The sequence below is a fragment of the Engystomops pustulosus genome, chromosome 1 (assembly GCF_040894005.1).
Source record: "Engystomops pustulosus chromosome 1, aEngPut4.maternal, whole genome shotgun sequence".
Lineage (NCBI taxonomy): Eukaryota > Metazoa > Chordata > Amphibia > Anura > Leptodactylidae > Engystomops > Engystomops pustulosus.
The window spans coordinates 38,677,795-38,701,088 of NC_092411.1; the positions used below are offsets into that span (position 1 = coordinate 38,677,795).

Below are 23,294 nucleotides of genomic sequence, written 5' to 3' on the forward strand. Positions count from 1 at the left end.
AGCTACTAGCCTTACACGGGCTGGCCACCTTGCCTCATGTATTCTGTAATGTGTGTGGGGCAGGATATTAGGTAATTTACCAACACACATCTATTGTTAGTTCTGCACCACTTTCTTGATATGTAAAGTAAAGCCTCCTGTCTTTTACCTCATCAGCCATAGAATGGCCGCAGATGTAGGGTCATGTGATCTCCCTGCCAGGACCTTAATCTTATATTCATGAATACTATCATAAGGTCCGGGCAGGGCAATTGCTCATGGACAGTTAAGAGATCACATGACCCTCCATCAGCAGCCATTTTATGGTCAGGAATCTCTGACTGATGAGGAAAAAAGACAGGAGGCTTCACTTTACATATCTAGGAAGCGAAACAGAACTATTACTAGATGTATATTGGTAAATTACCAAATATCCTGCCCTCATACTTACACACACATTACAAAACACATGAGGTAAAGTGGACAACCCCTTCAATGTAGCTGTCATAATTGACAGTAAGGCCAGACATGCATGTTGTTTCTGAGGAGCAGGGGTACGGAGATTCCTGACAGCTCTATTCATGTCTTAAGGGGGAGATAATAAGGACAGACATTAGACTTTCAACAGATAACAATGTAAAAGATTCTGGCTTTATGATGGACTGGCAGAATAATGTATAAGGGGCCGATCGTCAGAGATATACATCGGGGGAGAGTTCCTGCCATATCGGTGTGATGTAAGGCAAGGATATAAGACACTGTGCAGACATGCAGTGATATACACTGCCCATAGACTAACATGGGACAGCTTTTTCCTTTACAGCATCTCTCTGTATAGAATACCATACTCTAGGTCAGGATATGCAAAAATAGGGACACCGAGAGGTGGCCTATGGATATGTCTGGAGTAGGCAGCAGAAGCTTTACCTCTGCATATACCATAGTTCACTAAAGCGATGTGAACACAGCCTTACAGCAAGATCACAAAGTCTTATCCACTGACGTGATGCCGCGTTTACCAGCTTGTATATTTCGTGTGGTTTGGAAAGGTGCCATAAACAGGTAATTTTCTACATATATAGAATACAAAAAAAAACTATTTACAATAACTTAGCGGTTTTCCACAAGAAAAAAAAACAAGCTGACCCCTTAATGATTAAAGGGTCCTTCTACGTGAGACCTGACGTTAGAGGTTGTATTTGTTACACTATCTGGAAGCGATGAGTACTAGAAGGTAATTTGTATGCGAGTCCAAGAGTTTTCTAGAAATACTATATTCTGGATATACTCTAGTATCAAGCAGACCCGTGATATGAGAACATAAGCAATAGATCGGCCAGACATTAGTAGTAGACCACGGAGAGTTCATTGCACTGATCAACCATACTGACAGCAGATATCCCAAAAATGGATATTTGCCCCCTGTGCGCAATGCTCTATGCGATTGCCAATCAATGGCAAATGTTATACTTAAAGGGATTTACATTTACAAGGTTTGCAGTCTCGTTTTAGAGACAATGGATTGCCGGTTCTACCAGCAAATGGCATTGTGACCCGCTCCACAGTCAGAGGTAAACTATAGTTTCTTCCACCAGTCCATTTTCTACACAAGGTGGGGAGTCATCGTGGAGTGTTTTCGTGCTTTCTGAGATCTGTGAGGTTTGATGGGGGGTCCCAGTGTTAATATTATGTCCTGAGGAGGCCAGCAGTGTTCCACAGAAAATGACGTGCGCTGCGTTGATATCTGAAAAATACAGATAATATTATTAGAAAATAAGATCTTATGCCAAGTAAAACAAATAACTTCAAGAAATTATCCAAGATTTTAAAAAACGAATGTGTTTTTTGTTCAAAAACTGAGCCACCTATGTTGCAGGTTGTATCTGGACACAAACCTTAAAATGGCTCCAGTCACTTTGTAATATAGTGCTAATCATTCCTCCTTAACATCTCAACTCTACCTCATTTTATTACAGCAACTATGGAAAGTATTTCGACCCCTCCAAATTTTTCACTCTGTTTCATTGCAGTCAATTGGTCAGAAAAAAACACAGAAATGTAGATATTTTTGCTGATTTATTAAACAAGAAAAACTGAAATAACACATGGTCATAAGTATTCAAAACATTTGACGTGACACTCAAAATGAACTCCCATTTCCTTCTGATCCTCCTCAAGATGGTTCTACTCCTTCATTGGAGTCCAGCTGTGTTTAATTAAACATAATGTACTTGATTAGGAAAGGAAGAAACCTGTCTATATAAGACCTCACAGCTAACAGTGCATGTCAGAGAACATGAGATTCATGAGGTCTAAGGAACTGCCCAAGGAGCACAGAGACAGAATTGTGGCAAGGCACAGATCTGGCCAAGGTTACAAAAGAATTTCTGCAGCACTCAAGGATCTTAAGAGCACAGTGGCCTCCATAATCCTTAAATGGAAGAAATTTGGGCTGACCATAACTCTTACTCGACCTTGTCGTCCAGCCAAACCAAGCAATCTTGGGAGAAGAGCCTTGGTGAGAAAGGTAAAGAAGAACCCCAAGAATAATGTGGCTGAGCTCCAGAGATGAAGTAGTGAGATGGGAGAAAGTTCCACTTAGTCATCTATCACTGCAGACTCCACCAGTCAGGGCTTTCTGCAGACAGAAGCCTCTCATCAGTGCAAGACATATTAAAGCTGCTAAAAAATACTTGAAGGACACCCAGACTATATCACCTGCCAAATACAATCCCAGCAGTGACACTTGGTGGGGGCAGCATCATGCTATGGGGGCAGGGACAGGACCACTGGTTGCAACCGAAGGAAAGATGAATGTGGTCAAGATCCTGGATGAAAACATCTTCCAGAGGTCCTCAGACTGGGCCGAAGGTTCAGCTTCCAACAAGACAATGACCCTAAGCTCACAGCTAAAATAACAGAGCAGAGGCTTCAGGACATCTCTGTGACCATTCCTGACTGGCCCAGCCAGAGCCCGGACCTAAACCCAATTGAGCATCTCTGGAGAGACATGAAATGTCCTCCACCAACGTTTACCATCCAACCTGGTGGAACAGGAGAGGATCTGCAAGGAAGAGGCAGAGGATTCCCAAATTCAGGTGTGAGAAACTTGTAGCATCTTCCAAAGAAGACTCCTGTCTGCACCAGCTCCAAAGCTTCTACTCAATACTGATCAAAGGGGCTGAATAATTATCACCATGTGATATCTCAGTTTTTCTTGTTTAATAAAGAAGCAAAATATCGACAAATTTGTTTTCATTCTGTCATGATGGGGAGTAGAGTGTACATTACTGAGCGAAAAAAGAACTTTAGATCTTACCAATTGGCTTCACCGTGTGGGTGTTGGAAATAGCAAAGCACTCTGTTATTTCTGGTGCTTTTATAGACAGTAAAATGGAATGGCACAGATAGCCAAGCGCTGTGCTCTGCTATTTCCAATGCTCCCATAGTATTGAATTGATGGTCAGGACACATGCGTGACCTACCGATCAATCAATTACTGAAGTCCCAGCAGTCAGACCCCAACAATCAGATTGTTATCCCCCATCTTGTGGTAAAAGAGGAACAATCAACCTTGGTACAATCCCTTTAAATAGGGATGAAATGCAGAAAATTGGGGTTATTATAATTATTAATTATCCATGCACAATATTGTCATGAGAACTTGGACAAAAAAGCACAATAAATTAGTTATGTAGTGTAATCTTATACAGGAACGCATGAACTACTAAGACTTCTCCTTTTCATCTTAGTAAAACATTATACTAAGGCTATATAGTCACATATTGTGGCTGGGCCCGTTAGGATCAGATCCAGGCACACAGCGTGCTTATGTTTCATCACGGGCAGGATAACATTTGGCGCCATGTGTGGATGTGACACAGTACAGCTGTGCTCTGCAATGTAAACATAGTCACACAGGGAGGATATTCAGTCACTACATAAAGACAAGTCAGGGATGGAGATCGCAACAAGAGATTTCAACTGTACAGTAAAGCCGGTCACTGCACTTCCTGTGCTACGGACGGGTCACTATGCTATACAGGGTTCACATTTTATATTGGTATTTGGGTATATCGGATACAAACCAGTAACTACAATTCACACCATATCACTGTCTTCGAAGTAACATCTTATCATAATAGAGAGGGAAGGCTGCCCTGTCTATTAGGATAATAATTGATTACTACTGAACTGTAATATTGTCCAATTCTCCATTCTAAGTACAGCAGAATTTTTTTTTTACTTTCCGGATGGATGTAGTCACCAATCAGAGTTCTCCTGCTGTTGTGTCATCTCATACGTGGAGTTGGACCATCTGACATATTTGGCTGTGACTCGGTCCCCTGCAGTTTGTTGCTGGTGACGCTATAGGTGGTTACTCCAGTACTTCCCCTTATACTTCAGTCAGTTTTGTATACCTCCACATCTCTATGACTGTATTCCAGGTCTGTTCGTTTGGTTTTGTTGGTACATTTTTATGAAGTTGTAATATACAAAGAGTTATAATTGAAACAACTTCCCGTTATATACATATGTGTTGGGAAGGATTGGAGTTGATGTACACAATGTACTGCTGGGATATTCACAAGGCATTCTCTTAAAGGGTTTATCCCAACTTATGACGTTATCTCCTATGCTAGCAGATCGGCAAGGCTCTGTTTGGTGGGACCCCTACCCAACTCAAGAGCGGGACCCTCGACATTCCAAAGAAAGGGAGTCCCCTTTTCAACGGAGCAGCAGGACACATGCTGAGACCCAGCAGTCAGACCCTCGCTAATCAGTTTTTTCTGATCCAACAGTATAGGGCAGTGGTGGCTAACCTATGGCACTGGTGTCAGAAGTGGCACTCAGAGCCCTTTCTGTTGGCACCCGGGCAGTCACCAGAGATGACTCCGGGTATCTTCCTGCAGTCCCAGACAGCCCAGGACTTGCTGCGCACAGAGCTATTTTAAAATGACAGGGCTACCTGGGACTATTGGAGGAGAGGGAAGGTGTGGCCAGATCTGGATTATCATTGTAGCTCCTGCTCCGGCCCTGACAATTCTTCCTGTTTATGGGACCCTGGAGAGAAGCTACAATGATCGTCCAAATTTCTTCTATTTTCTGCTTTATTGGTGTCCTCAGGTGCTGGTATCAATGAAAGCTGTGACAGAGAAGGGAGTATGAATCTCAACTTAAACTTCTGTGTTGGCACTTTGTGATAAATAAGCGGATCTTGGTTGTAGTTTGGGCACTCGGTCACTAAAAGGTTTGCCATCACTGGTATAGGGGGATAACCCCTTTAAATGCCCATTCAAACATTCCCTGATCAAGTTTAACTAAGGAAACCCATCAGGCCACCATAGAGACAGGGGTCAGAATTTGTTGTGCTTCCCAGGATGCTAATAAGATTTTTAGGGTCTAATGTGTGTGTTGAAACACAAGTGGAACAGAATTATCACACTTAAAGGGAACTTCACCTAATAAACCACTCCTAGTATGTTGTCAATCAGTGGAACAACTTCTAGATCATGTTTCTTTCATGGCCCAGCATGGTGACATCTCACTTCAAAATCAACTTTGAATTGAGATGTATAAAGTCAGGGAGGCGGAGAGATAAACACAGAAGTCAAGCTCTCCCTGCCTCTGAACACCTCTTCCCATGTAATTGACATCATTGACGAGACTTAATTTTATCAATGATGTCCCTGGACACAGGACCATCAATTACAGTAAAGGGGACACTCTAAGTCAGGTAAATCTTGACTTCAGTGTTAAACTCTCCGCCTCCTTGACTTCATAAAACCAATTTACATCTCACTTCAAAGTTGATTTTCTGGTTCATGCCACCACCAGGCCATGAAAGAAACATCATCTAGAAGCTGCTCAGCTGCTTGACAACAGACTGCTAGTGGTTTATTAGGCCAATTTCTGATGACAGGTTCCCTTTAAAGGGCATCTACCATGAGATATACTCTTATAACTTACCTGTTTGTCTTTTTCTCTTGCACATTAAACAGTTTTTATTACATCCAAGAACAGCTACATTTTAAAAAAATTCGAGACCCGAAGAGAATGGCGCCGTCCTGAGATATAATAAGGAAAAAACGGTACATTGCACAATAGAAGAAGATTGATATTAAAGGGTATACTGATGGTAGACTCCTATAACTTACCTAAGCACCATATGACATGGGTAGTATGTAAATATCTATGATGACAGAGGAGATTTCTTTGTACGTGTAATTTTTACATACCCTTTATATTGTTACTATTCACAACACGCAGCTAGACGGGGAATAAAACACAACCGAGCGCTGAAACGACACATATGACTGACAAGTCCAGGAAACAGAACCATTTGAAGATGCACTGGGGACAGAGAGAGGATCCGGCTGCCTTGGAAGTGATCCATGTGCACAGGTCCTCCAAAGCTAATGCCGGTATCCACTGAGGATTCGGAGATGTTTCCGTGCATTAATTACAATAGCAGCAGCTGGAAAGAGACAATACTACATCCCGACTGACTGCATCAGCAAATGGAGAGCTGATGGAAAAGTCTGTTCATGTTTTTAATTTGGCTGTTTCTGTAAATCCAATGAATCTCAATGGTGAGTGCCGTACTTGTATATGCAGACACACATTTATGTGTAATATATATATATATATATATATATATATATATGAGATTTTTTTTCTTTTTAACTCTGGACCATAAGGCTGGGGCTATATGACATAAACTAAGAAAAATTCTGATGCATTGCACTTGCAACCAATAATCCAGCAGGACTGCATTGCCATGGCTGCTATAAGTTGCATTAATGCTACATTCACAATCGTGACTTGCAGTGACACCGTGTCACATGGCCATCTTCATATTGTGCAGCCAAAGTCACTATCCAAGTAAATGCCTTACCCGGCAATACAACTAAAAGTAAACATTTCACACTGCAGGTTTTTCAATGTAAGGAATGAATGGAGAATGGGGTGTACAACAAACACATGCAACTGTAATTTAAAGGGAACCTGTCACCACATTTTTCACAGATACAGCTAGTGGCAGGTTCCCATAGAGCCCTAGTAACTAGCTGACACCCTTCTTTTAGCTAAAAATTGTTCCTCTCAGATTCCCATATAATCAATAATTTTACCTGGTATCCAAGGATGTCTATAGCGAGTCAAGTTGGGCATGGCCTTCTCAGAATCCAACAGCTCCTCCCCATGCTTTCTCTGTATGCAGCAGTAACGTAATGTGACAAGGGTGACATCATTGAAGGTCCTTTAGCCTTCTAACAAACTGTACACCATGCATATAGCACATGAAATCACAGCATATCACATCCCACGAAATCACAGCAGACTGCATGGAGAGGCGTAGCAGTTCATGCGGGCTGCTGTGATTTTTTTATGTGGTCAGATATGTGCTTGGGGTACAGTTTGCTAATGTCAAGAGGCTAAAGGACCTGTCACCCTGGTCAAATGACATTAGGCCATGCCCCTCGACTCCCTTTATAGATCCCTAGATACCAAGCAAGTTTATAACTCTGATTTTATGGGGATGTGAGGGAAACTATTTATAGCTAAAAGAAGGAGGTCAGATAGTTACTAGGGCTCTATGGCAACCTGCCACTAGCTGCATTTGTAAAAAATGTGGCAACAGGTTCTCTTTAAGGAAGCTCCCTTTACATCAAGTATTACTTTGTCATATAGACTCACAACATAATGAGGGATAAAAGCCAAACCAGCATATCTATTCCATAAGGAACAGATTCTCATCTGGCACAATTTAAATGTTTTTGCATCTCATCAGCAAAGTGCAGGTCTAACTTGGTGTGAGGTAAGCGGAGAATCGCTTTGAACATTGTCATAAGGTTTAAAGAGAACCCGTCATGCAAAATAACCCCCTAAACTAAATATATTTTCATAAACTGCCATTACAAAGCATTGCCTCAATCCCTTCATTGTCCCTCTACATGCCTGTAAACCCAAGCAATGAGGTCCTAAAGCTGTATGCAAATGACCTGTGAAATGTCCAATGAGTCATTAGCATATTCAAGCTGTCCAGCTTATTCATGAGTGGGAGGCACAGCCACACCCCCAGTGCATGACTGACAGCCTGCATAATGATGTGAGGCTGTATAATGATGTGCTTCCTGGTGCTGGCGCCCCCTGCAGCCTGTGTGCGCATGTGTGTGTTTAGGAGAGATACAACTGCTCCAGGCTGCAGCCATGTTATAGCAGAACATGACAGGTACATGTGTAGCTGATGTCTGTGCCTCTGTGTATTAGGAGGATGCAGCATGTCAGCAGATACACTAACAATGCTTTACTATACATTACACACAGACATGAGCAGGGGGAGGAGAGGGGAGGGGTAACAGGGGTGACATCACTGCCTCTGACCATGTGACCAGCCTCATTTACATTATAAAGAAAAGATGATTTTACAATGAATAATGTATGAAATAACTAGATAAAGGCTGGGATGGGATCCTTGTGAGCTGCTCCAACAGGTAGAGGTGACAGGACTAGTGACACAGACCTGATGACAGGTGTCCTTTAAAATGGCTTGTCTTTCCGTTATACTATCTGTTTAAGGAGTGTGTGACAGACCCTGGGAACAGAAGGGGAATGGAAGTGTCTTACTTAGGCCCCTTCCACACTAGCGTTGCATCTCACGTCAGGGTGCAATGCGTGAAAAACTGACGTTTTTGTTCCATTTTTCCTTGGCGTCATTAGTGTTTTTGCGTTTTTCACGCGCGTGTTGTTTGCGTTTTTTGCGTTTTCGGTGCGTTTTTCACGCGCGTTTTTTAAGTCAATGGGACTTTTTCAAAGGGACCATGGTTCGGGAATAAAATGTTTTATTTAATTGAAAAATAATGTCTTCTGATAAGTTGCAAACATCTGCGATCTATTCTTCACTGTTCCGCGCGTATATTATCTCCCGACAAGTTAGCAGATGTGAAGAACAGTGAAGAATAGAATAAAAACAGTGAACACAGGATCATTTAAGTGAAAAACACAGTGCAGAACACAGTGAAGAATAGATTACAGATGTTCGGCACATCTGCTTACTTGTCGGGAGATACACGCGGAACGGTGCGAACAAAATAGTATGTGAAGAACAATATATATGTGTGAAGAAGACATTGCAGATGGTAATCTTCTTAAATATATTTGCTATCCATGGCCTCCAAACTTCTAAAATCAACTTTTATAACTATGCTAATGAGCTTGAAGGAGTCAGTGCTGCAGATTCACAGGTTTTTACAATGAACAGAACATGTCTCACCCAACCACCTTCTCCCTAACTTCAACCTCGGTCTGTGAGATTTAGCCGCAGCTGGAAGATCAGGGGGAGGGGAAACCTGCTCTGCTCATTGCAACAGCCTGTAAAGTTACAGCAAGGAGGGGCTCTGGAAATCGACCATCAAAACTGAGGTAATCTTCTTATATTTGTTATCCACGGCCTCCTTTCTTCTAAAGTCAACTGCTTTTTGTAATAGCCTGTAAACCTGCAACACTGAGGGGGTCTGGCAATGCTACCAGAGTCCTTCAGACTCATTAGCATAATTTTAAAAGTTGATTTTAGAAGGAAGGAGGCCATAGATAACAAATATAAGATTACCACAATCACGATGCCTGGATCTATGAGTAAGAGTCCCTAGTCAATTACGCTGGATTTTGATAGTAGATTTGCATTAAGCAAACATCCGCAACCCTCTATAGCATATGCTATTTTTTCTGCTATTAAAAACAGAACGTGTAAGTACCATCTCCATTAGGGTCTCAGTTATTTCCTTCAGTATTTTGGAGCCAAAACCAGTAGTCTTTGGTTGAACATGCGGAACAGGTGTGAATTTTTCCAGCACCTTATACAGATGTACGGTACATGGTCTGTGTGTTTAGCCTTGCCTGGTTTTGGCTCAGAATATTTAAGGTAAATAACTGAATAAATAACTGAGATGTGAACTTGGTCTTATGGAACCTGCCGAATACAGGTTTGAACTTATGTTACCTTCATTGACTCCGTGCTGCTTCATACAAGAAGGCAGCAGAAAATATACCATGTACATGAGGGTTATGGAAAGAAATAATAAGCAGGTTGACTATAGAAGCAGCACATTTGTGGAGTGATTGTGTTCTCCATTACCATTATTACAGGCGTCTTTATTGCTGTGTCGGGAGGAATTCTCAAGTCTCTGCTGTCGGGAAATTAAGGAGCTCCAAGGTTCACTAGAGATGTCCACAGGGCTGTTGTCAGAAGTCTCTGCTAAGTCCGTGGTATTATCCACATGTGGGTGTGAGTCTGGGAGTGCGGTAATGCTGCTGAGCGACATCTGAGCCAGAGCGTTGCTAATATAGATGGAGTCTTCGTTCTGTAGACTGTCATGCTGGGAGTTTCTTACACCCTGTAATATGAAGGAAAACACCAGAGTGAGTCCAGCCGTGTTGTGTACAGGAACCAGCGAGGACTTAGCGCGTCCAGTCATTTTTCCTAACACGTTTTCTTATAACCTCTGTCCTTACTTTATTAAACTTGTAATTTTGGCTTTGCCCGAGACGTGTTAATGTAAAGAAGTGGCTTTTCATTCGCTTCGGCGAAAAAACGCTTCACATCCCCTTTACTATTCTCGCTCTGCGCACCATAAAATTAAATAATGACACATAACCACGCTGGCCTTCTCAAGTCCGGGGGCATTTGTACTGTCAGACGTCTCACAAGACACCTCACAACAAATGTGTAGATGAGATTTTTAGTTTTAAAGAGAAAAAAAAAAGTACTGAAACACTTGAGTGCATTGAATGGACGTCGGGTTCACTATACGCAACCTTGTTCTCATCTGCAGCGGAGGAATTGCGCTATTACAGCATATTGTATAGTTTTGTCCCATAAAGTCTTACTTTTTAGTGTGAAATGGATCCATTGGTTTGTTTTACTCTTATAATGGACCACAATCTTCAGATATGTGGTAAGAGAAAAATCTTACCGGTACTCACCATCTAACTAAACTACCAGTCCCCTAAGGTATTAAATGTCAGCTATTAAATTTCAAAAATTTCCTCTTTCATGTGAAATAACACCTGTAAAAATTCACCTCAAAAATGATTCGCAAATTAGGTGAGTGGTTCTATAGCACCTAGAAACCTGCTTTTAATGTTATATTATAGATAAGAATCTCATCTTTTAGATCACATCTTTTGTGGTTCTGTGATTTACGGAACCAGAGATGCAGGGAGTTATAGACATAGTTGGAAACACGAGCAGAAGATAAAAATCTGTGCCTATTTATAAAACTCCAAACATCTCCTGCTCTGTAGCTCACAGAAACACATGCCTGATGCAATCTAAAAGACAAGATTCTTATCTTTACTATGACACCACTAAACAAGTTTTAGGTACTGTATAAAAGAAGATAGAGGCATCTGAATTAATGATCCCCCTCCAGTTTCTAAAAGTGACTCATCTCAGGAAATAAATGACTTTCCTCGGCTCATTTGCATTTGACTTTAGAGGAAATTTCTTTTATAGGTAAACAGGCAAGATTTTATAAGAAAGAGGGAATTCTAGAAAGGACATTTCACACTCTACCCGAGTAGTTTAATAGGGTAAAGTATAGTGTCCCTTTAAAGGACAACCATAGTTGTTGTTGTGCATGTTCATCACATACACCAGGAAAGCTCTAGGTATGCAACACAAACAGACCCATAGAATTAAAAGAATATACATTTACCAAAAGAGCGCACTAGTGGTACATTCCCTCCTGGAGGGACTTTCTGTTGACAGGTCAATATGACTTTTGGGTTATTCAGCAACATTCTCTATATAGATCTGGGAACAGTATGGAATCTGAGCTCTCATTGAAGTGAATACGAACACCGGCCACTATATAGAGAATGGAGCTAAACTTATAGCTCTGTGCTCAGTTTTTATTTTGCTTGTTAGGGTCCCAGGTGTCAAACCCTTACTGATCTGATACTCATGACTTGGTCTAAGCTTAGGGTCTCAATATTATACAAAATAAAAATACAAAATCATTTGCCCCATGGTGTCACCGTAAATGTAGCCACCTCAGTCTTGGCGTGTGGGATCAGTACTGGCATGCTGTTCTGCCGCGTGTGACTGAGGAGTCTGTGCTTCAGACAGAGCTGCTGTCTCTTTGTCTCCACGATCCTCTGGCCTTCGCTCAGCCTCTCCACATTGTGCCGATACTCCTGGAGCTTCTGCCGGAGCGTCTCCCTCTCCTCCTCCAGCACATGCTCCTGATTCTGGCACGCTCTCTGCCTCTCCTGGAGCAGGCGCTCTATCTCCTCGTACTCCCGATCCTTCTGGATGCACTCGCCCTCCCAGCGCTGCTTTTCATGCTGAAGCTGTTGCTGAAGTTTCTCCAGATTCACCAGCTCTCCGCGTTGTTTCTCTAGGCTCCGGTTATTTTCCTGCATGAGGGACCCCCGGAGAGGTAAACTCCTGCTCCCTGCATCATGGTCCTGGAGTAAGGCCTTATTGAGCTCTATTTGGGTATCCTGCAGCGTTACAACAGCCTGATAGGGATATAAAATATGCGCTTACAATGATTGAAATATCCTGAAGTACATCTCTTCAGAAACTAGAGAAGTGTCGTACAATAAGGATTGAACAGCTTTTAGTGCACATAACCACAATCTGGTCTAGAAACTGACCTTAGCCTAATGTACACCTGGCCTAATGTACACCTGGTGTCCTATCTTTTCCCGGGCTACGGAGCAGTACGGTGCTGCACCATACCGCTCCCGTACGGTGCCGTGAGCCCATAGAAGTATATGGGGGACGTATATCGGCCATATATACGTCGGCCGTATATATGTGTCCCTCGTACATGTGTGTGAATGTAGCCTAAGTATAACTGGCCAAGGCCATAAAATAAGACCTGACCCCCCTCTTCCTGTAATTCGTCTACTAGGGCTGGATGTCTATTGCTCGAGACTTTGTAACAATTGTTTGAGTAGAACACATCAGTTTATGGTTACTCCGATCTACAAGGCAGATACCCAACACTGTCTGCAACTTTATATGGTCAAAACCCCTATTAGACTCCCTTTAGGTAAGAGTCATCTTGTCCGTTTTCTACTAACTTAATTTTCTATAAAATACAAATGTGTAAGTTTTCACTCTGTTGCTACAATATATTTATTTCAATTCCAGAGTCATCACTATATAAAGTACAAACCTGTATACTGTACAAGAGCCGTGTCAGGTTCTGCACCGTCTGTAAGACCTAGGGGAGGGAAGATAAAAGAATTATTTTGGAGCACTTCTCTATAGATGTATGGAACATGGATCACCCCACTAGGCCTTCTTAGAAGCAGTACCTGTGATATCTCACACAAACCACCCACTAGTCATGTTTGTTTTGGCCTGTGACCTATAGGGGGCACTAGGGAGACCCTAGATTCCCTATGAAAGTGAGCCGTGTTGTCTGCTCAAGATAAAACGTTGTCCCTCTGGCGCAACCAATAGGTGGCAACTTAGGGAACCTTTCACCACATTTTCACAAATACAGCTAGTGACAGGATCCCATAGAGCCCTATCAACTAACACCCTTCTTTTAGCTAAAAATTAACTTTATCTTATATTACCTGGCATCAGAGGAGGCCTGCTCGGCCAGCACCTCCCATCTACTCTTCCCCATGTCATGTGACCAAGGTGATGTCATCTAAGGTCCTCTCCCACATGTATGTGTCTGATCACATGAAATCACAGAATGGAGACCAGTGCTAGGAAAGCCCTTGGACCAGAAGCCGAACTGAAAAAATGGTTGTAAACCAGCTATCATCGCATAAGAAGAAAAGCTCAGGCGCTAAACCATGGGTTTTGCCCAACTGCAGGAGGCAGTGTTTGACCAACTGCAGGAGGCACTGGCTTTCCCAACTGCAGGAGGCAGTGTTTGACCAACTGTAGGAGGCGGGGGTTTGCCCAACTGTAGGAGGCGGGGGTTTGCCCAACTGTTGGAGGCGGGGGTTTGCCCAACTGTTGGAGGCGGGGGTTTGCCCAACTGTTGGAGGCGGGGGTTTGCCCAACTGTATCCCACAAAAGAATAAAAGATGATTTTTCATCCATACTGCAACCTAGAAATATGCTAAAAACACCTCCAGGGGAAGTACAGATTACAGAAGGAGTTAATGTTAGTAGGTTTGGGGGGGTTAATGGGGTGACAGGTTCGCTTTAAATTTGTCATGAAACTATATACAAAGATCCTATTAAACTGATTATCTATTACCTCTGTCTGCTTGTATCCAGCCGAATTCTCTAATTCAACCTGAAACAAAGAAACATAGAATATTTAATAATTATGAATATGTATTCCTAACCGCTGCAGAGGAGGAGCGAAGTAGCTCTGGAGGACTAGGATTATGTATTAGGAGGTCGCTCATTAACTAGCAATGTATTATCACATTACTCCTGGAGGAAGAGGCTTGGACGCTTGACAACATTTCTGGCCATTACTTCTAAGGTGTAAGTTGCTCAGGTAATGGAACAGCCACTTTAACATTCAGAAACTTGTAACTTCACACAAATAATAAATAATAATAATAACAATAATTCTTTATTTATATAGCACCTACAGATTACGCAGCGCTGCACAGAGCTTTGCCAAATTGGTCCCTGTCCCCAATGGGGCTCACAATCTGAACAACCTACCAGTACGTTTTGGAGTGTGGGAGGAAACCCATGCAAACACGGAGAGAACATACAAACTCTATGCAGATGCTCACCTGTGTGGGAATTGAACTACCGTATTTTTTCGGACTATAAGGCGCACAAAAAATCCTTTGATTATCTCAGAAATCAAAGGTGTGCCTTATAGTCCCGTGCGCCTTATATATGAACCTAGATCTTTTAGCAGGCATTTATTGAGGGGGGGATTATAATCTGGTGCACCTTATAGTCCGAAAAATATGGTAGTTAGATTTTGAAAAGATGGTTAAAAGTTAGTAATAAATATCTGGAAACCTCTGGATCTTTCCCTATAAGCTACAACAATGGTGTTTGGTATATAAGTAATCAATACTTGTACTCCAGCCCCATCTTGTGGCTACATCTGGTAGCACAACAACTCCAGATTTTGACATCCTACGGCCTTTAGTTTTTTTCTAGTTTGAACTTTGTGCTGATTATGTTATTTTGCTTACTGTAAAAATGCTGTTGCACACATATAAACTTTAGAGGACAAGAATAATTCAATTACCTTCTCATTATTAAAAGCCATGTCTATATCACTTGTTCCTGGAGTAGAGCCAAGTTCTGTATTAAATGGATCCTCCTCTTTTACTTCAGGAGATAGAGCTGTAAAAATAATTGAAAAAAAAAATAAGACGTCAAAGAAAAACTAAATTTTTTTCCTTCCTCAGGAACAACACTGTATGAGTATAGGGTGGACTTTATTTAAAGGACATCTTCCCCAGGATGAAGGACTGTATGCAAATTAGCCTGTGGGGCTCCTGACTCCATAGGTGTTAATGGAGACTGGAGCCCCTCAGGCTCATTTGCCTACAGTACTTCATCCTGGTGGTAGATGCTCTTTCAGCTAATCTACTATGATACTGTAAATTTCATGTATATATGTGCCATTATATACACAGGAGAATGACGTTTTGTCAGTCTATATCAGCACGTGTATAATTCTACATTACTATTTCTATGTATGCCTATATGACTGTATATATATATATATATATATATACAGGTAAGTAGATGAGATAAATGAGTAGACATTTTAATCTATTCATCTCAGTGCTCAATGACAGCCGTCCCAGCTGTTTCATATAGGATTTCTTGGCCCATCCACTTACATGGATACTGAAACTCATGACCTTCCTCCAGTGGCTCACTACTGGACCAGTCCGTGTGCCGGCCCGATGTGTCGCCATCTTCTGGTGACCATGCTGAATTCTCCATTTCTGTTGTTAATGTAGTGTAGAGGTTTTCAGCTTAAAAAAAAATATTAGTTGGTAAATGATTCATGTTTTCCCTTTGGTTCATAGTGTAGGGTTTTCTAGCTTAGTGATACTGATGACCATGGCGTGATGATACGCATGGGGTCTGCGTCTCTCCCTCTGGTAAAATTACCATGTGTACCTATTCATATACACTGTTTATTGATCTGGATTGAGGTATTGTATGGCATTATGTATTGGGGCTGTATTATTCATGTATTTCATAGCGGTTTCTACTAATGTATTTCTGTTAGGTATTTATACTTATGATCGCCACTTGGCTCTGTTTATTGGCAGTTCATGTAAGCGGGATTTGAGGCATGTAATCTGTTTGCCCTGAAACAGTACACACAGCGTGTACGTGTGCGTTTTTAAGTGTTTTATATTTTATTGTTAATAAATTTTGTATGATGATTTGGTCTGCTATACACATCCACTGTGTGTTTTGCATTAAATTTGTTTAAGGGTGCATGGACCTTTTGGTACTCAGTAGTGCCCTTCTCTTCCTCTCTTTTGTGCACTATAGGATATAGGATAGTTCATCAATATCATATTGTGGAGCTCTGACACTTGGGACCCCACAGAGCAGCTGATTTTTGGCTACTTTCTGCACCAGAATCAACACAGAGAAAATAATCTACTGTGTTGGAAAAAGATCATCATTATCAATAAGCTAAAAAAAAAAACCCCTTTAAAGGACATGTAGTATCAGAATTTCTAATGGTAGATTCTTAAACGTACTTGGCCGATACGTTTTCTAGTATCAGAAACAGATTTTCTAATCTGCATATACAAATATGCTAAGGAGCATTTTGAGCATTTTCAGAGTGGGTTGGTGCATTTAATAAGTCTTCAGAGCCAGAAGGGGAACCAGTGACATAGGCCCGAGTGCCTCCGGCTCATCAGCATAATTTTATATGTTCTTTTTCACCCGCATTCTGCAGTTCCTGAAGACTAGAAAAGTCGGCAAAGTCAGTTTGGGCCTCTCCCATCAGAAATTCTGATGATAGACGTCCTCTAATAACAATGACAATATAAAATCTTGCTAGGGAATCTTCCTAGCGCAATACCTTCTTTCAGTGCAGCCGCCAACAACGATGCAGCCTGCGGGACTTCTCCAGAATCTGCCTTAACCAAAAGATGAGGCTCTAGGTGCAAATTGCTCTCCCCGCACATTGACGCCAGCTCTGCAAATATCTGAAGTTTATCCTCCAAACAACTGAATATCTGCTGGTCGTGGCAACCAAGAATTTCTACAAGACATCAGAAAAAATAAGCAATTTTTTTCAGATAGAGACATGTGAGGATAGCGCCACCTTCTGGTTTGACATTAGAAAATATAGACAGAGTGACTCCACATACAACATTCGTTTAAAGGGAAAATGCACCAGGAATATGATGTCCAATCTAAGATCTGTATAATGTAGGGCATGGTATATCAATTTATTTTCTGCAGTAGTTTTCTTATAATTACAGGCACCTAGACTCCTCTCAATGATCTGACAGTCCTGCTGCTACTAAATAGGCTTCTCCCCAAGTACTGTTTCGGGAGCAGACTGTCAGTCAGTGGTGAGAGAGCACGGAAGCATAGGCTTTCAGTAAGGCCTAGATCACATCTTTGTTAGGTCTTCAGTTATTTCCTTCAATTATTTTGAGCCAAAACCAGCAGTGGTGGGACATACAGAGCAGGTGAAAGTCCTTGCATTATACCAGTGATGGGGAACTTTTTAGAGACAGGGTGCCAAAACTACATCCAACACCCACATATTTTTCACAAAGTGCCAAAAAGGTAAAATAAACAGAAACTTATTGTACGCTGCTCTGTAACAGGTTTCAGTCGTATCAGCGTCCTGAGGACACCAATACAGTAAAAGAAGGAGGAGAAATTTGGATTATCATTGTAGCTTCCATATGGAGTCCCCTGAACAGCTACCCGGTGCAGAAGCTACAATAGTAATACAGCTCTGTGCACACCTCCTTGCTACTCCTGCAGTTCCAGTCACTTTAAAATATAGTGTGGAAAGACCTGGGCTGCCTGGATCTGCAGGAGAAGGCCTTGAGTCCTCTATGGCAAACTCTGTCCTGGGGTGGTGGCCTGGGTGTTTATAGAGAGGGCTCTAAGTACCACCTCTAGCACCTTTACCATAGGTTCACCACCCACTGTATTATACCATACCGCTGTATAATCGGTGGAAAGACTTCTACCTGTTCTGTGTTCAACTGATCCAGTTTTTGGCTCAAAATAACTATAGGAAATAACTGAAGATGTGAACTGGCCCCAAAAGATACAGCACTGGATTTAGAATTGTTGTTATGTAGGGCACAAAATTAGAATACAAAATCAGCCTGTAGTCCAATGTAAACATGAGGAGTTAAACTGTTTCTTTACATTAAGTGTATAGTTGTATTTATTGTTTTATGGTTCTGTCTGTAATTTGAGGTTCTCTCTGTGCTGGTAGCTGGAGACCTACCTTTTGTGACTCACTACTCCCCCTCCCCTCTGCATAGAAGCTCCTGACACCTCAGTGAGCCTCTTTCTGTCTTGTTAGCATAACAGAATTAAGCAAAGTTTTTTTTGTTATTGATGATAAAACTTACATGACATATGAGGAGCAGTTATACTTTTCTAACCCCTACACACTCTGACAATATTACATACACCTATGTAGGAGTGATCAGCACCCACTTGATAACACACAGTGTACTTGAAGTGTCAGGTTCACTGTAGTATTTACACACCTTGATATTTTTTGGCTTTTGCTGCTCGTGCCTCCGCAGCTCGCTTATCTTCGTCAGACTCACAGGGCTTTCCTTCCTCTTCTTCAGGACATCTAAAGAATAAGTAAAGAGTAAATGTTAAGCTTTTATAGTATCATTGCATTAATGCGCATAAAACACTACAATAGATACACAAGAAAACAGTAAAACTGTATTGACTGCCGCTGTTACCTCTGCACAGCGTCCTGTATCTGCCTCATCCAGGCGTTGCGCTCGTCTTTGGAGCTTGTATGAATTTCATACATCTCTGGCCCGGCAGAGGAGGCACTTATTAAGAACATTCCTCTCTCCTCATTAGCTACTTCTCTTACAATCAGCTTCTGGAGAGAGATAATGGGAGGCTTCTGATCCTGCAGATTAGAAAAAAGAAAGTCATTTAGCAAACAATGCCATAAATGCATATACAAACTCCAGCTGATCCCCCCAGCCTAGAGCAGGAAGAGGTTAGTACATACATGGGTCTACAGCAGAGGAACCCATTGTTTCTCCTACTTTACTGTCAACCACCCTTCTGGTCACAGAACACAGATGTCCCCATGTACCATGGTCATGGACAAGTTGTCTGGTGCACCCCTTTTTGCCCCATATTCCCAGCCAGTGGCTCACACTTAGTCTTCATTGAAACTGGGCACGAGAGGGTGCACTGGACCTGGTAGCCATGACTATGGTGCACTGGACCTGGTAGCCATGACTATGGTGCACTGGACCTGGTAGCCATGACTATGGTGCACTGGACCTGGTAGCCACGACTATGGTGCACTGGACCTGGTAGCCACGACTATGGTGCACTGGACCTGGCAGCCTCGCCTATGGTGCACTGGACCTGGTAGCCACGCCTATGGTGCACTGGACCTGGTAGCCACGCCTATGGTGCACTGGGCCTGGCAGCCACGCCTATAGTGCACTGGGCCTGGCAGCCACGCCTATGGTGCACTGGATCTGGCAGCCACGCCTATGGTGCACTGGACCTGCTTGCCATGCCTATAGTGCACTGGACCTGGTAGCCACACCTATGGTGCACTGGACCTGGCAGCCACGCCTATGGTGCACTGGACCTGCTTGCCATGCCTATAGTGCACCGGACCTGGTAGCCCCGCCTATGGTGCACTGAAATGTGCATCTGGATATTAATACAAATACAAATACAACCCACCTACAAGGCCTGATGTTTAGTTTATGTGTGACAGGTGAGTTGACACTCAGTTGCTCAGAGGACACAGGTGAATGGATGATACATAATAAAATCTCATCTATTCATCTGAACGCAGGGAGAATGCACACAATATCCTTTTGTAGTGCTGTAAGCTTCAACAAGTCCAGGGCTGATACAGTATTTCCAGCTGGCAGTACATTCTCTTTCCACTCATCGCTTCATTGCTTTACTTTATTACAAACCCAATAATGAAAAACACATTGGATACAAACTCACCACGGCAGCAAATACATATTTTTGATCCTTTTCTTGTAGAAATAGTAACACGTCGGATAAAAGCAAAGCTTGAATATCTGCAAAGAGAAAAACAAGTTAAATAAACCATAGCAGCCATTTCTAATCTGATCTAGAGGAGAAGTCACCACCTATATAAACAGTCCAGACATAGATCCTGCATGTATACAGCCCCAGGGCAATGTGGCCACTGTATCCCTGGCACAAGCTGCTCCATGTTCATTACATTCCTGTGCTGTCCGGGATGAGGATTTCAGCTCCAGTGCACACATGGAATAAAGCCCCTGTACATCCTGCAATGAGAGGGTCTCTCTGGATGTTTAGTATATAAGATTCTCCCTCCTGCCATGGACATCTTTCTTATTACAAATCAGATCTCCATAAACCTGGGTTCCTGTTATTGTAGTGTTACTGATAATGAAAAGCTATTTAGTACAATAGTCGCTCTATAGGCTGCTATGATATTTAGGGTTAAAACAGACAACAAAGGTCAGGCCTGTTCCACGCACCACATTACAGGATTCTGTGACTCATAGTGATATATGATGCAAGGAGTCCCTGCTGTTGGCCAAAGTTTCATGTACTTAGAAACACATTATGGCACGCATCGGGAATGGGTGTATGGAGAGGGCTCACGGGCTCAGCCTTCTCCATATAGGGTGTTTGCTGTATATTGCAGCAAACAACCACCACTGAATCCCGAGGCGGGTGCTGGCACTGCAAAGCTGCTGGAGACAATTAAAATACCGTGTTGCATTTGTGCCGCCATCTTGGTTTTCACCCCTGTCCATCTGACATCATTGGTGGGTGGGGATAATCTGTAAGCGGATGCCCGTGGCAGATCAGATCAGTGGCAAAACTGTCATATGCTGCAATACAGTAGTATTGCATTATACGGTAGGAGCAATCAGCCCCCCTATGTTTAAAATAACCTAGAGGGCCTGAAAAAATGGGAAAAAAAACCATACAAAAAACTAAAAGTTCAAAATCCCCTGCTTTTCCCTACAACCAATATAAAAATAAATAAAATCATAAACATGTATCTGCGTCCCAAAATGCACCATCAATCAAAATATTAAAAAATGGTCATTACCGGAGGTGAACCCCATAAAGAAAAATAGCACTTATTTTTTGCCATTTTGCAACACAAAAATTTTTATAAAAAGTGATAAAAAGGTTGCACAGTCTCCAAAACGATAGCAATGAAAACTCCATCCAGCAAAAAATGCCCCCTCACAGAGCACTGTACACCAAAGTATGGGAAAGTTAGTGGCCTTAGAATATGGCACAATGAAGAAAAAATACCTGTGTAGAATTTTAATCTATCAACACACAATAAAACCTATAAAAATTTGGTTTCCCTGTGATTGAAACCGACAGAACAAAGGGGAGATGTCGTTTGGAGTGCACAGTGAAAGCCGTAAAAAGAAACCCCAAAAGAAAATGGTGAAAATGGGCTTTTTCGTCAGTTTCATCACATTCTGTATTTTTTCCTCGCTTCCCAGTACATGCCATGCAATATTAAAAACAAGAGGTACAATTTCTTACGCTGAAAACAAGTCCTCATTCTGTTCCGTAAATGGAAAAATAAAAAAAAGTCAGATTTTTGAAGGTGTAGAGCAAAAAACAGACACACACAAAAAACAAAAAAGGCTCTGGTCGTTAAGTGGTTAAGTCAAAAATTGTTTTAAATTTAGCTCTCCAGAGTACAGTGACAAGCCTGGGCAGGACAGTACCTTTAAATCTCCCGGTGGCCGTCTTCCATAGGAGAACACCATCATGCAGCAGGACCCTCTCCTTGAGCCTTAGGTCCTGCTTTGTGAAGACGTGGCCATTCTTCATTTTGGTGAAGGTCTTATTTTCCATCTTATTAAGAAAATCTTCCAGCTTTTGTTTCCGTTCAAACTCGCTGACCCTTAAATCCACCGCCGCCAGCATGTCCTTAATGAGGCCGAGAGCTCGGCACAGGTCCTTGTGTTCCTCGGTGCCCTCTGGAGAAAACACAAGAGCGGCGCTGAGCGCGGAGGCACACTAGTAACACATGGAAATAGGTGTAATGGGATAACAAGATGTAAGGCATAACAATGCTATGGATATAGCGCCACCTACAGCATGACCAATGGTGAAAAAAGTATAAAAGGGGTTTTACAGAATTACATTAAAAAATTGCTGACAATCCATGACTGACAATGGATTACAGCTGGTCCTGCAGCTCAGTTCCACTTAAAGGGGTCTTACTTGAATTAAGGAAGTTCAGGGGGAGAGGTGCCTTTGCCCGGCTATTTCAATCACTCCCATAGAATTGAATGGAGCAGCCATACAAAAGCTCTACCTGCTACTTAACCCATTAGTAACAACTGGACCCTTATTCTCCGGATCATGGGGATTCTTTCTCATAACCTATTGGGTTCTCAGCAGTTGGACCCTCATTAATCCTGTGAATGTGAATAGGGGTTAAAATAAAAATCTGTGATTAAACCCTTTAAGAAAACCCTGGCTTGAATGGGTTTTCTATAAATCCTGGAAAGCCCCTTTTGGTGAATAAGGCTGAAGTGTAATGTAACATTTAACTAGTGAAATTTATGGTGCTAGCTATAGAATGAAGCAGCCATGTTTTTCCTATCTGGTTTGGTCCGAAAATTCTTTAACAGAACCTGTTGCATGTGAATGCCTCCTAAGGCCTGCCAGCTATAGCGCCCATGTTACTGACCAGGTGTATAGCGCAGTATTCTCTCCACCAGCACTGGATACTTGGTGATGCGCTGGGTTACGAGCAGGATGCACTCAGGGATCCCCCGCCGACGGGCCTGCAGATTGCTGTTTGTCACCTATAAACACATGAACATATTTTACAGTTTATTATCCGTAATCTGAGTTTTCTACTACATAAAAGGGACATGAGCAAAAGTGATTGGTGATATAAATGGCACAGCTTATCATGATCCAACTCTTTATACTTTGAAAAAAAAAAAATGATTGTGTCCACTGTGAGGCGCTGCAGCGCAGGAGATGATGAGCCGTAATCACATATTATATATATCTATACATCCCAGAAGAGAAACTCCTGGTGGCATTAAACCTGCATTATTGCACAGAAACTGCATAGCTAACTAATGGTTTTACTACTGAAAAA

At 42.1% G+C, this 23,294-nt stretch overlaps 1 protein-coding gene across 6 annotated transcripts in view; it reads right to left on the reverse strand.

Moving 5' to 3' along the window:
• Window positions 1-372: 372 nt before the first annotated feature.
• The window catches only part of ARHGEF28 (Rho guanine nucleotide exchange factor 28), a 140,398-nt gene continuing 117,476 nt past the window's right edge, over window positions 373-23,294 (reverse strand). For 5 of the 6 annotated variants that reach the window (XM_072138585.1, XM_072138600.1, XM_072138576.1 and 2 more), the window contains 13 exons: window positions 22,872-22,989; window positions 21,898-22,152; window positions 20,144-20,220; window positions 18,886-19,064; window positions 18,676-18,767; window positions 17,007-17,189; window positions 15,793-15,930; window positions 15,189-15,286; window positions 14,220-14,258; window positions 13,170-13,217; window positions 12,019-12,504; window positions 10,115-10,373; window positions 373-1,723 (listed from right to left, as the gene is read on the reverse strand). In XM_072138585.1, coding sequence (XP_071994686.1) covers window positions 1,545-1,723; window positions 10,115-10,373; window positions 12,019-12,504; window positions 13,170-13,217; window positions 14,220-14,258; window positions 15,189-15,286; window positions 15,793-15,930; window positions 17,007-17,189; window positions 18,676-18,767; window positions 18,886-19,064; window positions 20,144-20,220; window positions 21,898-22,152; window positions 22,872-22,989 — 2,151 coding nt within the window. In that variant the 3' untranslated portion in view covers window positions 373-1,544. The remainder of the gene's footprint in view (window positions 1,724-10,114; window positions 10,374-12,018; window positions 12,505-13,169; window positions 13,218-14,219; window positions 14,259-15,188; window positions 15,287-15,792; window positions 15,931-17,006; window positions 17,190-18,675; window positions 18,768-18,885; window positions 19,065-20,143; window positions 20,221-21,897; window positions 22,153-22,871; window positions 22,990-23,294) is intronic. The other variant, XM_072138592.1, reaches the window with a different exon arrangement.